General features: G+C 49.2%; 1 protein-coding gene across 1 annotated transcript in view; it reads left to right on the forward strand.

Annotated features, from left to right (window-relative positions):
- The window catches only part of LOC140408227 (cyclin-dependent kinase-like 2), a 156,902-nt gene that overhangs the window by 116,512 nt on the left and 23,216 nt on the right, over positions 1-17,174 (forward strand). The window contains exon 5 of the mRNA XM_072495160.1: positions 7,219-7,331. Within this exon, the coding sequence (XP_072351261.1) occupies positions 7,219-7,331 (113 nt within the window). The remainder of the gene's footprint in view (positions 1-7,218; positions 7,332-17,174) is intronic.

Below are 17,174 nucleotides of genomic sequence, written 5' to 3' on the forward strand. Positions count from 1 at the left end.
GGGCGCTATGTTATTTATTTATTTTTAAAAAATAAACTTAGAGTGTCCAATTATTTTTTTTCCAATTAAGGGGCAATTTAGCGTGGCCAATCCACCTACCCTGCACATAGAATCATAGACTTTACAGTGCTGAAGGAGGCCATTCGGCCCATCGAGTCTGCACCGGCCCTTGGAAAGAGCACCCTACCCAAGCCCACACCGCCACCCTGTCCCCGTAACCCAGTAACCCCACTTAACCTTTTTGGACACTAAGGGCAATTTAGCGTGGCCAATCCACCTACCCTGCACATCTTTGGGTTGTGGGGGTGAAACTCACGTAGACACGGGGAGAATCTGCAAACTCCACAGGGACAGTGACCCAGGGCCGGGATCGAACCTGGGACCTCGGCGCCGTGAGGCAGCAGTGCTAACCCACTGCGCCATCGTGCCGTCCTAGGGTGATATCTTATGGTGAGTGGGGCACTGGCGGTGCACTAGTGGTATTAGCAAACATTTATGTGCCAAATTGGGACGCTGCAGATTTTATCAAAAGGGCGTTGGCGATCATCCCTGATCTGGACTGACACCAGTTAACCCTGGGAGGGGATTTCAATTGTGTATTAGACCCAAGGATGGGCATGTCTCTGGTTACTTCTGGGATGGCGAGGGAGTTGGCTGTGTTCATGGAACAGATGCGGGGTTTGGGGAGGGGTGGATCCATGGAGATACCCGAGGGAAAGGGAGTTTTCCTTCTTCGCTCACATGCACCGCGTCTACTCAAGAATAGATCTTTTTCATAGTGGGAAAGGCGTTACTCCTGGGGATGGTGGGAGCTGCGTTCTCGGTGATAGTAATATTGGACCATGCTCCACACTATGTCGACATGTGATTAGAGACAGGCCGAGCCCAGCGCCCACCATGGAGGTTGGACACATCACTCCTGGCAGATAAAGGTGACTCCAGCCATAGGGGATTACGTAGATTCTAACCAGAATGGGGAGGTCTCACCTTCCACATTCTGGGAAGCAGTGAATGCAGTGATCAGAGGAGAAATAATATTGTACAGAGCCCACAAGGTTAAGGCTGGCAGGGCTGAAAGGCCGATGTTGGTGGACAATCTTGGGTTTGGATGGGCAGAAGTCCATGGCCCCTATGGCAGAGCTGTTGGCAGAGAGAAAGAGGCTACAAATGATGGTTTGAGCGTGAATCAACGGGGAATGCGGTGAGCCAGCTTCGGCGTTTGCGAGGGACAGTTTATGAGTACGGGGATAAAGTCAGGGATTACTGGCTCACCAATTGAGATGGCAGGCAGCCACAGGGGAGATAGCCCAGGTTAAAGATGAGGAGGTGGGGGGCTGGGTCCTGCCCCGGATAAGATTAATGGAGCTTTTGAGTTTTTTTTATTGAGGGCTGTCCAAATCTGAACCGCCAGAGGATGGCGCGGAGATGGAGCGATTTTTGATTGGATGTCCCATTGGTAGGACGGCTGAAGAGGGAGGGGCTGGAGGCACCGTTGGGGTTGGCGGAGGTTATAGACTGTATTGGTTCTATGCAATCGGGGAAAGCACCGGGACCGAATGGTTTTCTGGCGTAATTTTGCAAACAGTTTGCGGCCTTGTTGGTGCCGCACTTACTGGGAATGTTCAAGGACTCTTTGCTGAGAGGGGTGCTGCCTGCCACACTATCACAGGCCTCGATTTCTCTAATCCCAAAAAAGAACAAAGATCCCCTTGAGTGTGGGTCTCATAGGCCTATTTCGCCATTAATCTCTGACGCGTAAACACTAGCTAAGGTTCTGGTGAAACGTTTGGAGGGGTGCCGACCAGAAGTGACCAGGGTTTGTCTGGGGCCCACAGTTATTGTCCAACATCAGGGGGCTTTTGAAAGTGGTCATGTCGCCCTCTGTGGAGCAGGTTCCGGAGGTAATCATCTCCATGGATGCGGAGAAGACCTCTGACCGTGTGGAGTGGAGCTACCTCCTCGGGGTCTTGGGGCGAATTGGGTTTGGTCTCACTTTTATTTCCTGGGTGAAACTGCTACATAAAAGCCCCACAGCTAGTGTGCCGACCAATGCTGTGAGCTCAGGGGATTTCCAACTACACAAGGGCACGGGGCAGGGATAGAATCATAAAATCTACAGTGCAAAAGGAGGTCATTCGGCCCATCGAATCTGCAAAGGTCCTTGGAAAGAGCCTCGTACTTAAGCCCAAGCCTCCACCCTCTTCCCGTAAACCTAGCAACCCCACCTAACCTTTTGAACCCTCAGTTGCCGAGACCCACCCTGGTAGATAGGATGCAATCACGGGATGCGTTGGGGCAAGGGAAGATCTCCAATATATATGAATGTTTGCTGGAGATGGGAAAACCAGAGGTGATGGGGAAGTGGGAAGAAGAGCTGGGCTTAGGGATAGAGGGAGGGGTGTGGAGTGAGACCTTGCATAGGCTGAACTTTACGTCCTCCTACGCCAAACTGGGCCTGATACAGTATAAAATAGTACATAGAGTGCACTTTACTAAGATGCGTAAGAGTGGGTTCTTCCCTGGAGTGTAGGACAGTGTAAGCGTTGTCCAGGGGGGCACTGCGAATCACTCACACATGTTTTGTTCCTGCCGCAAGCTAGTTGGGTTCTGGATCTTATTTTTTGAGATCATGACGGAGATCGTTGGGCTCAAACTAGAGCCATTTCTGCTGCTGGCGGCCTTTGAGGCGTTAGATCCCCCGGAGCTCCTTGAGGGGGGAGAAGGCTGGCGTCTCGGCCTTGCCCCCTTGGTGGCTCGGAGGCAGGACCTGCTTGGGTGGAGGTTGGCGGTGCCACCCAGGGTCTTGGCATGGTTGGGTGACCTGGCAGCAGATTAAATGTACCCTGAGAGGGTCAGGAGAAAGGTTCTATTCCAGATGGATGCTGTTCACCTCTTTCTTACTTCCTTTAAGGACCTGTTTGTGGCCAGCTGTTAGGGGGGTGGGGCGGGAGGGTTAGGAGGGGAGGGGGTGAGGGAGGGAGGATAGTCGGGCTGAGGAGGGGGAGCTGAGGGGATTTAGGGTTGTTGTTGGAATAAAATATATTATTAAAAAAACATCTGTCCAAAACTCTCCACACAACGTTCTCCTGCTCAGCATTAAATTCAAAGGAGCTGAAATGTAGGGAGCAGGTAGCACGAGGACAAGTATATAATAGTCAAAGTCCATTCTGCCCCTCGAGACCATTCAATTAGATCATGACTCATCCGTACCTCAAATCCATTTGTCTTTGCTTTCCTTAGCTAACTAAAGTCTGTCAATGAGTCTTCAAAACTCCAAATGACACCCCTCAGCTTTGTGTGAAAAACTCTTTCACTATAAATAACCTAGCTAATTTTACTGAGGTGCCTTATTGACCCGTTTAATCGCGTTTTGGTTTGACATTTTAAGTTTCATTTGTGACTTGCTTTTTGTTTACTCTATTAACCTGTTTAATATCATCTAAACAAGCAATTAGCTCACTCCTCAAATGAACATACTCCTGGTTTGAAACCAAAATCACACTACCCTGAGCAAATTTGTCAGTAAACCTTCTGCCCTCTGGCTCCGAGCAAATAAATACTCCTAATAAACTCTAAACATCACCTTCCATTGAAGTGGGGTCTGATGGGACCTGCGCACATGCGAAAGGCCTACAGTCAATAAACTACTTTTGCAACGTAGTCGTTATGGCAGTCAATTTGCACACAGCTATCTCCCACAAACAGCAATCAGATAATCTGCTTCTTCAGATGAAGCTCCTCCAGTCCCTCCACATGAACTGGAGTCCCTCATCCCTGGAACCATCCCGTACCAGCCTCCCCGAACAGGAGCCGGAATGTGGCGACTAGGGGCTTTTCACAGTAACTTCATTTGAAGCCTACTTGTGACAATAAGCGATTTTCATTTTCATTTTTCACTTCATTTCATTTCAAATCTCCTCTGCAAGGCCGGGACATCCTTCCTAAAATGTGGTGCCCAGAAATAAACAAAATACTTCAGCTGCAACAAGTGATTGACAAAATGTTTTGTATAATTTCCTTGCTTGTGATCTTCCCGGAGTGGAAGCAACAGGGGATGGTCTGCTGGTCTAGCAATGAAGAAGCTATTGTTGCCCTGAGAATCTAGTGCGACTGCTAGAGAGAGCTCGCCAGATGAACCTGAATTTGAACGAAAACAAATTGCAACTGAAGATGCCGGAAGTCAAGTATGTAGATCATGTATTGAGAGCGAAAGGTCTTTGCCCAGATCCTGACTAGGCGAGAGCGGCAGCAGTGAGGCAGAGACCAAGATGTGAAAGCAGTGCGACTATTTGTTGGATTTGTGAACTATTTTACAAAAGGTTTACCTCGTTTGTTATTGGAGTGTGCACCGTATTGAAAACTCACTGCGAAGGTTGTGCCATGGTATTGGGGCGCAGGACAAGAAGCAGTGTTCACTAAAATCAATCCACTAGTGGCGACAACACCAGCGCTGAAGTGCTATGGCATCAACGATGAAGACATCTTGCAGTGTGACACTCGTGAGATAGGTCTTGCAACAAGTCTGATGCAGCAAGAATAACCAGGCGCATTTGCACCCAGGCCGGTAACGCAAACTGAACGACATTATGCTCAGATCAAGAAAGCGTGCCGGGCTATTGTCTTTGCTTGTGAGAATTTTTATCAATACCTGCTTGGGGGAGACAAAATAACAGTGGGATCTGACCACAAGCCCTTTCAAAGCATTTTTCTCAAACCGTTACTATCTTCTCCAAAGCGCCGGCAAATAATAATAATAATCTTTATTATTGTCACAAGTAGGCTTACATTAACACTGCAATGAAGTTACTGTGAAAAGCCCCTAGTCGCCACATTCCGGCACCTGTTCGGGTACACGGAGGGAGAATTCAGAATGTCCAATTCACCTAACAAGCACATCTTTCAGGACTGTGGGAGGAAACCGGAGCACCCGGGGAGAAAATTGCAGACTCCGCACAGGCAGTGACCCAAGCCGGGAATTGAACCTGGGACCCTGGTGCTGTGAAGCAACAGTGCTAATCACTGTGCTACCGTGACCCCTTTACAGAGGTATCATCTGGAGGTGACATACAAGCAAGGGAGGCAGGTGTACATTGCAGATATGTTGTCGAGAGCAGCACTCCCATGATGAAAGTTGAGGAGGTTACAAGAGAATGTGAAATCTTCCAGATTCAACGTGAAGCAGCAATTTACATGATCTGGAAGTCATCAACCCAGCAGAGACATTCAATGTGATGGACAAACATCTTGCTCAAATCAAGGGAAGTACCCAACAAGATGCAACTCTCCAAGTGCTGCAAAAGGTAGTGATGAGAGGATGGGTCTGAGAGCATCAAGGATACACCTGTGGCCGCAACAGCCTACTGAGCATACAAAGGTTAATTGATACTGCAAGATGGCATCTTGTACAAAGGAAATAGTCATCATCCCTAAGGAGATGAGAGGAGTGATTCTGAAGTGCATCCTTGCAAGCCATCAAGGAATTGAGCCAAGTCTGAGGAAGGCAAGAGAAGTGTCCAACTGGCCAAACATGAGCAATGAAATTAAAAACCACAGTAGCCAATACGGTGCTTGTAACAAATACCCAAGCTAAACAAGCTCGAAAGCCATTGATGATGCATGATATCCCAGACAGATCATGGATGAAGCTGGGTGTAGACCTCGTCACTCTAGCAGGAATTGATTATCATTGTCACCATGGACTGGTATTCTAACTATTGGGAGTCACATCAACTGACTTCAATAATGACCGATGAGATAGTAGAGTGCCTGAAAGCACACTTCAGTCATTATAGTGTTCCAGGCATTGTGATGAGTGACAATGGCCCTCAGTTCATGAGTGAAGAATTCAGCTGATTCACAAAGGATTGGGCAATTCAGCACTATTTATATCATTTCACACTCACCCTAATCTAATGGTAAGGCAGAGGAGGTGGTGATAATCACTAAAGGAACCATGAAGAAATCGCGCATGTCTAGCACAGGTGTACACAAGGCAATCCTCAAGTGGAGAAACGCATCGACTGAAGGCATGAAAACCAGTCCTGCCTTGCTGCACCCAAACTACTCTTGCAATAGCGAAACAGCTACTGAAGCTAGGAGTAGTAACAGACATGAATTAAAAATTAAGGTGAAATGGCAGAAAGTCACATTTCATTTTGACAAAACTGCCAAACCATTAACAGAGGTGAGTATTGGCAAGCCAGCCAGGGTACAAACCTTCAATGCTCACAACAGGAGTCAACTCACCTGGCAACTTGGCGCATGCGTAGAGAAATTGTCACCTCGATTATACGCGGTGGAAGTAAATGACCAAATATACTGGCGCAGCCTCAGGCAAAAATGTACAACTAGAGAAGGTGTTCCTAGCAGGCAGCTAATCAGGAAGATGGGATCGCACCAGCTGCAAAGTGTACAGAACAACGATCACTCCCAGAAGTCCACCAGTCCCCGGTAACGGAAACGGGACAACAACAGTTACCACAGGAACAACAAAGATCATGGGAATGACAGGCGGACAGCCAATGACAACGTACACGCATACCATTAAAAGACCTATACAATTTAATGACTATGTGTGCAATGCATGTGCAGAGACTGACTAAACCAGTGAACAGTTTGTTAACACATGAGAACAGTTGTTGTATAGTGGGTAACTTGTGTAACTCACTGTTACACATGATTGTGCAGGCAAATTTGTTTTTTGTTCTTTATGAAAAGGGAGATGTTTGGGTTTGGGGATTCAGTCATTACTAATCTCCTATCTGACTTGTCTTGTGACCTCTGCCATGCGGCACAGGGCTATGGGTAACCATGTCACAGCCTGTTCAATAACGACATTGCACCAGAAGCACTGTATTCTTTGTTAAAATAAATTTAGAGCACCCAATTATTTTTCCTCCAATTCAGGGGCAATTTAGCGTGGCCAATCCACCTGCCCTGCACATCTTTGGGTTGTGGGGGTGAAACCCACGCAGACACGGGGAGAATGTGCAAACTCCGCATGGACAGTGACTCAGGGCCGGGATTCGAACCCAGGTCCACAGCGCCGCAGTCCCAGTGCTAGCCACTGCGCCACATCCGCCCAGCACTGTATTCTTTGAGCTTGTAATAGACTTTCTGCATTCTTCTGTCCAAAGTCAAAATCACTCCACATGTAATCCTATTCCCCAGATGCTGCAAGTACTGACTATGATCTCGACCTGCCGTTTTCTTTTTCAGGTCTGTGGATGTATGGGCTATTGGTTGCCTGGTAACAGAGATGCTGACAGGAGAGCCACTTTTCCCTGGAGATTCAGATATTGACCAATTGTATCACATCACCAGGTGTTTTGGTGAGTCCAATACTTCAACTCAAGAATATGAGGAAGTTGATAAACTGATACAGTGCTGACACATTGTGCCTTTTGATTTGAACTGGAGATTCATTAAAAACAATCAGACAATTCACTTTCTTCACATTCATTTTCCTCTGATTGTGACCTTTAACATTTCTTGCGATTCATCTTCAGGAGTTGGGTGTCCCTGGCTAGTGTCATGATATGCAGACACACACATAATGATATACAGACAAGCAGCTAATGGACACAGAGAACAGGACATGACCAATAAGCAGGCAGGACACTCAGGGGTGGGATCTGACTATAAAAGACACGAGACACTCACACTCCGCCTCTTTCCACTGATGAACATCTAGAGAGTCAGTCAAGGGTGTTGTTACACACTCACACCTCCACCACGTGGCTAAGAGCTAGTCTGGTTCAGTCAGACAGAGTAACCACACTTAAGTTAGCAGAGAGTCGAACTCAGAGAACTGTGCTAACTGTGCTATTAGTTCAATAAACCTGATTGAACTAACTTCAAGGTCTGGAGTATCTTTCTGATCTGAGCTGCATCCAGTTGCAGCCAGTGTTAGACCAGTGTACCTAACACGACATGATATGAGGAGACTACTAATTTAAGGTGGTTTGCCTCAGTCCGTTCCGTGATGACCAGCAAATGTATCCCGGCACCATGGAGAAGATTCAGGCTCCTCACCAGCTCAGGACCTCCGGCAATCTCAATGCCAACTGGCGGATATTCAAGCAAAAGTTTCTGCTGTGCATCGAAGCCTCTTTCAACTCATTCTTAACTAGCCTCCGCCTACTAGCGCTGTCCTGCAACTTTGGTGATATTGCTGACTCCATGATCAGAGACCAAATCGTTTTTGGAGTTCACTCTGATCCTCTGAGAGAGCAGCTACTGAAAATCAAGCATACGACCCTGCCAGTCGCGATTGAAACATGTACAGTGCATGAGCACGCCAAAAATCGCTATGTCCTGTACAAATCGGCTGAAAATGAGAAACTTGCCACCCACGAGGCTGAGAGTGTGCAGGCAATTTTGCACACTTTTCCCAGGGCCCCACGCATGCCTGATGCAAACGGGATAACGAAGCGGTCGACACCCGCACTGCGCATGTGCGACGATGCGCAGAGCGTCTGGACGCCGACATCATGACGTGCTCGAACTGCGGCAACGCCCACTCAGAGAAACACTGCCCTGCAAGAGGCAGGCGATGTTTAAACTGCGGGAAGCCTGGACACTATGCAGCCTTGTGCAGGTCTGCACCACCAGTCAGGGGCCAGCGCTCCCAATTCCGACGACGGCGCATCCAGAATGTGCAACGGCGATTACAGGATTCTGATCCTGGCAGGACAACGGATCCAGAGAGCGAGTGCCTGGAGTCCGCCTACCGAGTGGGCATCATTACCACACGTGAACACGCCACACCTAACTCACCTCGCATTCAGTCCATCCTCGCTGTGGATTCGGAGGACGAATGGCGAGCGGTGACGCAGGTCAACCACGGCTCCATCCAGTTCAAGCTGGACACAGGTGCTTCTGCCAACCTCCTCTCACAGGCAGACTTCAAACGCATCAAGAAGCCCCCAAGGTCCTTCCAGCAGCCTGCCAGCTCCTGGACTATAACGGTAATGCCATCACGGCACTGGGGTCCTGCCATCTACTTGTCTCCAACCGGAGTACGGCTAAGGTTTGAAATTGTCGCCGGACAGGGCATCCCTACTGGGCGCGCATGCCTGCAAAAAGCTAAACCTGGTGCAGCGGGTTTATTCAACTACATCCTCCAACGTGGATCTTCAAGCTGGCATTGACGACATCCTCGCTCAGTATCCAGATGTGTTTGACGGAATGGGCACTTTGCCATATCGGTACAAGATCCTACTGCGACCTGATGCCAAGCCAGTGGTCCATGCACCACGCCGGGTCCCGGCTCCGCTGAAGGAGCGCCTGAAGGAACAGCTCAAGGAGCTGCAGCAGCAGGGAATCATTTCCAGGGTAACCGAACCGACTGACTGGGTCAGCTCGATGGTGGTGGTTAAAAAACCCTCTGGAGACCTGCGCATCTGCATTGATCCCAAGGATCTCAACCAGAATATAATGCGTGAACACTACCCCATCCCAAAGCAGGAGGAACTCACCAGTGAGATAGCACATGCACGGTTTTTCACGAAGTTAGATGCGTCACATGGATTCTGGCAAATCCAGCTGGATGAGTCCAGCAGAAGGCTCTGCACCTTCAACACACCGTTTGGCAGGTACTGCTATAACCGTTTGCCATTCGGCATCGTCTCGGCATCGGAGATATTTCATCGCATCATGGAGCAGATGATGGAGGGCATCGAAGGGGTTCGTGTGTACGTGGACGACGTCATCATATGGTCCACGGCCCCCGAGGAGCATGTTTCCCGTCTCCAGCAGGTATTCCGCCGTGTACACGCCAATGGCCTGAAGCTGAACAGGGCCAAATGTTGCTTTGGCATGTCGACACTCACGTTCCTAGGAGACCAGATCTCGCAGCAGGGCGTGTGCCCCGACACAGACAAGGTCTAGGCCATCGCGCCATGAAGGTCCCGGAAGACAAGAAGGTGGCATTGCGCTTCCTGAGCATGGTCAATTTTCTGGGCAAGTTCATCCCAAAGAACAAAGAACAAAGAAATGTACAGCACAGGAACAGGCCCTTCGGCCCTCCAAGCCCGTGCCGACCATACTGCCCGACTAAACCACAATCTTCTACACTTCCTGGGTCCGTATCCTTCTATTCCCATCCTATTCATATATTTGTCAAGATGCCCCTTAAATGTCCCTATCGTCCCTGCTTCCACTACCTCCTCCGGTAGTGAGTTCCAGGCACCCACTACCCTCTGCGTAAAAAACTTGCCTCGTACATCTACTCTAAACCTTGCCCCTCTCACCTTAAACCTATGCCCCCTAGTAATTGACCCCTCTACCCTGGGGAAAAGCCTCTGACTATCCACTCTGTCTATGCCCCTCATAATTTTGTATACCTCTATCAGGTCGCCCCTCAACCTCCTTCGTTCCAGTGAGAACAAACCGAGTTTATTCAATCGCTCCTCATAGCTTATGCCCTCCATACCAGGCAGCATTCTGGTAAATCTCTTCTGCACCCTCTCTAAAGCCTCCACATCCTTCTGGTAGTGTGGCGGCCAGAATTGAACACTATACTCCAAGTGTGGCCTAACTAAGGTTCTATACAGCTGCAACATGACTTGCCAATTCTTATACTCAATTCCCCGGCCAATGAAGGCAAGCATGCCGTTTGCCTTCTTGACTACCTTCTCCACCTGTGTTGCCCCTTTCAATGACCTGTGGACCTGTACTCCTAGATCTCTTTGACTTTCAATACTCTTGAGGGTTCTACCATTCACTGTATATTCCCTACCTGCATTAGCCCTTCCAAAATGCATTACCTCACATTTGTCCGGATTAAACTCCATCTGCCATCTCTCCGCCCAAGTCTCCAGACAATCTAAATCCTGCTGTATCCTCAGACAGTCCTCATCGCTATCCGCAATTCCACCAACCTTTGTGTCGTCTGCAAACTTACTAATCAGACCAGTTACATTTTCCTCCAAATCATTTATATGTACTACAAACAGCAAAGGTCCCAGCACTGATCCCTGTGGAACACCACTGGTCACAGCCCTCCAATTAGAAAAGCATCCCTCCATTGCTACCCTCTGCCTTCTATGGCCTAGCCAGTTCTGTATCCACCTTGCCAGTTCACCCCTGATCCCGTGTGACTTCACCTTTTGTACTAGTCTACCATGAGGGACCTTGTCAAAGGCCTTACTGAAGTCCATATAGACAACATCCACTGCCCTACCTGCATCAATCATCTTAGTGACCTCCTCGAAAAACTCTATCAAGTTAGTGAGACACGACCTCCCCTTCACAAAACCGTGCTGCCTCTCACTAATACGTCCATTTGCTTCCAAATGGGAGTAGATCCTGTCTCGAAGAATTCTCTCCAGTAATTTCCCTACCACTGAAGTAAGGCTCACCGGCCTGTAGTTCCCGGGATTATCCTTGCTACCCTTCTTAAACAGAGGAACAACATTGGCTATTCGCCAGTCCTCCGGGACATCCCCTGAAGACAGCGAGGATCCAAAGATTTCTGTCAAGGCCTCAGCAATTTCCTCTCCAGCCTCCTTCAGTATTCTGGGGTAGATCCCATCAGGCCCTGGGGACTTATCTACCTTAATATTTTTTAAGACACCCAACACCTCGTCTTTTTGGATCACAATGTGATCCCAAACATGGCCTCACACACTACGGCCCTACGAAACCTGGTGAAAAAGTCCACTGCCTTCTAGTGGAAGGCGGCCCATCAGGCAGAGTGGTTGGAGCTGAAAGCCAAGCTCACCACTGCACCCGTATTGGCATTTTCCGACCCCGACAGGGAAACTAAATCTCGACAGATGCGAGCCAGGATGGCATCGGTGCGGTCCTGTTGCAACGCGATGGCAATTCATCCTGGGCACTGGATGCCTACGCATCAAGGGCAATGACGCCCACCGAACAAAGGTATGCACAAATCGAGAAGGAATGCCTGGGCCTTCTCACTGGCATTCTCAAGTTTCACGACTATGTCTGTGGCCTGCCGACATTCACAGTCGAGACGGATCACAGGCCCCTGGTCCACATTATCCACAAGGACCTTAATGACATGACGTCTCGGTTGCAGCGCATCCTCCTCAAACTCAGAAGGAACGACTTTGACCTGGTCTACACGCCTGGCAAGGAGCGCATCATTGCCGATACACTGTCCCGCTCCATCACCGTGCCTAGTGAACCACCGAACATCATCCGGCAAATTGAGTCACAGGTTGAGTCACAGGGGCAGCTGTGTGCCAGCACCTTCCCGGCATCTGATGAGAAGGTGATTCGTATCCGTGAGGAGACAGCCAAAGACCCCCTCTTGCAGCATGTTATGCAACACCTAGCCAATGGCTGGCAAAAAGGGCAGTGCCCTCAATTTATCAATGTAAAGGACGACCTGACGGCGGTTGATGGTATCCTCCTCAAGCTGGACCGGATTGTCATTCCACTCAGTCTCCAGAGCTTGGTGTTCCGTCAAATCCATGAGGGAACCTGGGTGTCGAGAAGTGCAGGCGCAGAGCCAGGCAGGCTGTCTACTGGCCTGGGATCAGCCAGGACATCGCGAACATGGTCCTTAACTGTGCGACCTGTCAACGGTTCCAGCCAGCGCAGAGTAAGGAGACACTTCAGCAGCATGAAATCGAAACCTCTCCGTGGTCCAAGGTTGGCATCGACCTCTTTCATGCAAATGGCCGTGATTACGTGTTAATCATTGATTACTTTTCCAATTACCCTGAAGTCGTGAAGCTCTCGGACGTCACATCTCGGACCATCATCTAGGCCTGTAAGGAGACGTTCTCCAGGCATGGTATCCCACTCACTGTCATGAGTGACAATGGCCCGTGCTTCAGCTGCCATGAATGGTCTCTGTTTGCCCAGTCGTATCAGCTCAAACATGTCACTTCCAGCCCACACTATCCGCAGTCAAACGGAAAAGTTGAGAAAGGGGAGCACATAGTGAAGCAGCTCATCTGCAAGGCCGCGGATTCTGCGTCTGACATTCACCTTGCGCTGCTTGCGTACAGGGCGACCCCACTGTCCACTGGCATGTCGCCAGCTCAACTCCTGATGACCAGGGACCTGCGAACGACACTTCCAGCCATCCACTTGCCCAACCTGGATCACCTCCCGGTCCTGCAGAAGGTGCAGCAACTCCGAGACTGGCAAAAACAGGGCTATGATGCTCATGCCACCGATTTGCCCGTGTTATCCCCGTCCGACACTGTTTGGGTCAAGATCCCTGATGGAGGCTGGTCAGCTCCAGCTGTCATTGCTCGACAGGCTGCCCCCCGCTCGTATGTTGTGCGTCTGGCTGCTGCTTCTGTTGTGCGACGGAACAGACGGGCACTGCGCAAATTTGCCTGCCCGCAACCACATTCTGCTCCATTTCCTTCTGTTGTTTTGCCACCTCCTGATACCTCACGAGGCCACCAGTCAGGCTTCAATCCCACCCATCAAGGCGCTGTCGTCCCCACCACCACCTCTCCGGCGGTCGACCAGGATCAGACGCAAGCCACAGAGACTGGACTTATGAACATTTGTTCTGTTTGCTTTGTTCTGTGTTCTTGCCTTAGACAGCTGTTTTCACATGTACATATGTTTACATCCACTGCATGTATATATGTTAATATTGGCCTATTCTTGTAAATACGTTCACATATGTCATCCAAACATAAAAAAAGGGGAGATGTCATGATATGCAGACACATACATAATGATATACAGACAAACAGCTAATGGACACAGGGAACAGGACATGACCAATTAGCAGGCAGGACACTCAGGGGTGGGATCTGACTATAAAAGACACGAGACACTCACACTCCGCCTCTTTCCACTGATGAACATCTAGAGAGTCAGTCAAGGGTGTTGTTACAATCTCACACCTCCACCACGTGGCTAAGAGCTAGTCTGGTTCAGTCAGACAGAGTAACCACACTTACGTTAGCAGAGAGTCGAACTCACAGAGAACTGTGCTAACTGTGCTATTAGTTCAATAAACCTGATTGAACTAACTTCAAGGTCTGGAGTATCTTTCTGATCTAAGCTGCATCCAGTTGCAGCCAGTGTTAGACCAGTGTACCTAACACGACAGCTAGGACAGCATGTCGTACCCATTTATTACCGCAGCACAGTAGCACAATGGTTAGCACGGCTGCCTCAAAGCGCCAGGGTCCCAGGTTTGATTCCCGGCTTGGGTCACTGTCTGTGCGGAGTCTGCACGTTCTCCCCGTGTCTGCGTGGGTTTCCTCCGGGTGCTCCGGTTTCCTCCCACAGTCCAAAGATGTGCAGATTAGGTGGATTGGCCATGATAAATTGCCCTTAGTGTCCACAAAAGATTAGGTAGGGTGACTGGGTTGCAGGGATTGGTTGGAAATGTGGGCTTAAATGGGGTGTTCTTTCCAAGGGCTGGTGCAGACCCGATGGGCTGAATGGCCTCCTTCTGCACTGTAAAGTCTATGATTCTAATTACCGCTGCATTCCATGTGGTGTGGATACACCCACGGTGCTGTAAGGGAGGGAGCTCCAGGCTTGTAACCCAGTGACATTGAAGGAAGGGTGGTGAGTGAGTTGGAGGGGAACCTCCAGGCGGTAGGGTTCCCAGGTATGTGCTGCTCTAGTCCTTGTAGATGGTACGAGTCACGTGTTTGGAAGGTGCTGTTGAAGGAGTCTTGCTGAGTTGCTGCAGTGCACCTTGTAGATGGTGCACATGGCTCCTACTGTGCCTTGTTGGTGGAGGGAGTGAATGCTGAAGATGATGGATAGGACTCCAATCAAGTGGGGCTGCTTTGTCCTGGAATGGTGTCGAGGTTCTTGAGTGTTGTTGGAGCTGCACTCATCCAGGCAAGTGGAGAGTATTCCATCACACTCCTAACTTGTGCCCTGTAGATGGTGGACAGGCTTTGGGGAGTCAGGGGTTGAGTTACTCACACAGAATTTCCAGCCTCTAAGCTGCTCTTGTAGCCAAAATATGGCTGACCTAGTTCAATTCCAGGTCAATGGTAAACCGCAGGATGTTAATAGTGGGAGATTCAGCACTGATAATAGAACCAGAGAACGATAGGATTCTTACAGTGCAGCAGGAGGCCATTCAATGCATCGAGTCTGTGCCGACCCCCTGAAAAAGCACCCCACCAGTCCCCCACTCCGTCCTTGCAACCCTACCCAAACTACACGTTCCTGGACGCCAAGGGGCAATTTAGCATGGCCTATCCACCCAACCTGCATATCCTTGGACAGCAGGAGGAAACCGGAGCACCCGGAGGAAACCCATGCAGACACCTGCAACTCCACACAGTCACCCAAGATCGGAGTGGAATCGGGTCCCAGGTGCTGTGAGGCCACAGTGCTAACCATTGTGCTACCGCAGCCATTGAAAGTCAAAGGGAGATAATTGGATTCTCTCTTGTTGGTGGTGTGTTGCAGCTTGACACTTGTGTGGTACAAATGCTGCATATCCCTTATCAGCCCAAGCCCTAATTTCCCACAGTTATGCTGAATATGGACACAAATTCTGATTGATACTGAACATTGTGCAGTCACCCGCAAACATCCTGATCTTATGGTGAAGGGAGGTCATTGATGAAGCAGCTAAAGAAGGTTGGGCCTAGGACACTACCCTGAGGAACTCCTGCAGTGATGTCCTGGGACTGAGATGACTGATCTCCAACCACCACAACCATCTTCCAATTATGACTCCAACCAGCGGAGAGTTTTCCCCCTGATTCCCACTGACTCCAGTTTATCCCGGGCTCCTTGATGCCACACTCGGTCAAATGCTGCCTTGATGTCGAGAGTATTACACCTCACCTCATCTTACAACAGAGGTTGGGTTGGGAAAAGGTGTTCTGAACATGTGATTTTGTTAATAATCGGGCACAGTCAAAGACAACTGGAAACGGGATTAAATGTGAAGTGGATTAAAGCTGTGGTCAGGAATGAAAACGGTTGCAGATTTTCCCATTCCGATACAACATTTGATGCTGAGTCCTGTCTAAGCTTTTCTGTTCAGTCATTGACTCTCCAAGTGACGAGAAACAGCTACACAGTGGATGGAGTTTATCATAGAATCCTAGAATTCCTACATTGCAGAAGGAGGCCAATCGGCCCATCAAGTCTCCACCGACCCTCTGAAAGAGCACCCACCGAGGCCCACTCCCCTGCCCTAATCGCACAAACCCACCTAACCTGCACACTAAGGTGCAACTATTTAGCACGGCCGATCCACCTAATCTTTGAACTGTGGGAGGAAACCGGAGCACCCGGAGGAAACCCACGCAGAAATGGGGAGATAGTGCAAACTCCGCACAGTCACCCAAGGCCGGATTTGAACCCGGGTCCCTGGCGCTATGAGGAAGCAGTGCTAACCACTGTGCCACCGTGCCACCCAGTTGTTACCATGCCGCCAGTATAGTTACAGCCAGTATTTTGTCTGTGGTCTTTGGATTGATCTGGGGAAGATTGAGGGATAGTTCCGTTGACGCTAGTGTCCCTAGTACACAGGCCTGAAGCCTGAAATTGTTCTGGGCCAAAATTTTGACTCCCTTCCTTACGCACAACTTGTCCTATCAAGAAGATTCCTGTCGCACTGCGGAGAGGAGTGTTCACCCTCAACAATAACTGCTGGCAGTACTAATCAGGACTTGGCAACTGCAAGCTGGCGTGCAAACAATGAGCGACTGTCAGAGAATGGTTGTTAGACTGTATTAAAATTACATTAGCTTTTATCAGCGTGCGTTGCTATGGATGCAGTAACACAGGATTTTAACAAAACCGTTTCCAGCCAACATTTGGCAGAAATAATGGATTCCGAGGGCTTTAGTTTCGATCAGTTTCAGCAGTTTGAAATGCATCCCAACTGCCGAGCCCTGAACTGTGCAAGAAAGATTGAAATGCGTTTCGGATTGGAGCCAATACTTTTATAATCCTTCCAGCTTTACAGGAAAGTGTTTGCAATATTGACATTCCGAACGCACTTTCGTTTTGGTTCCTAGTTGTGATTCGACTTTCATAAAGTGGATTGGAAGTTTGTGATGTAAACATTCACGTCGTTATCTGCTTTTATTCCAAAGCTAATTTTATATTTTCACATCTCTTGTTATTCCTGAGTCCCGTCACACTAACTGCTCGCTGATCTGTGAAATCAGTAACTGGTACCGTTGGAATCTGCATTCTCTAATCATTAGGATTAGCCTAGCCCTAATCTTCAGTAA

This window comes from Scyliorhinus torazame, chromosome 3 (assembly GCF_047496885.1).
Source record: "Scyliorhinus torazame isolate Kashiwa2021f chromosome 3, sScyTor2.1, whole genome shotgun sequence".
NCBI classification, from domain to species: domain Eukaryota; kingdom Metazoa; phylum Chordata; class Chondrichthyes; order Carcharhiniformes; family Scyliorhinidae; genus Scyliorhinus; species Scyliorhinus torazame.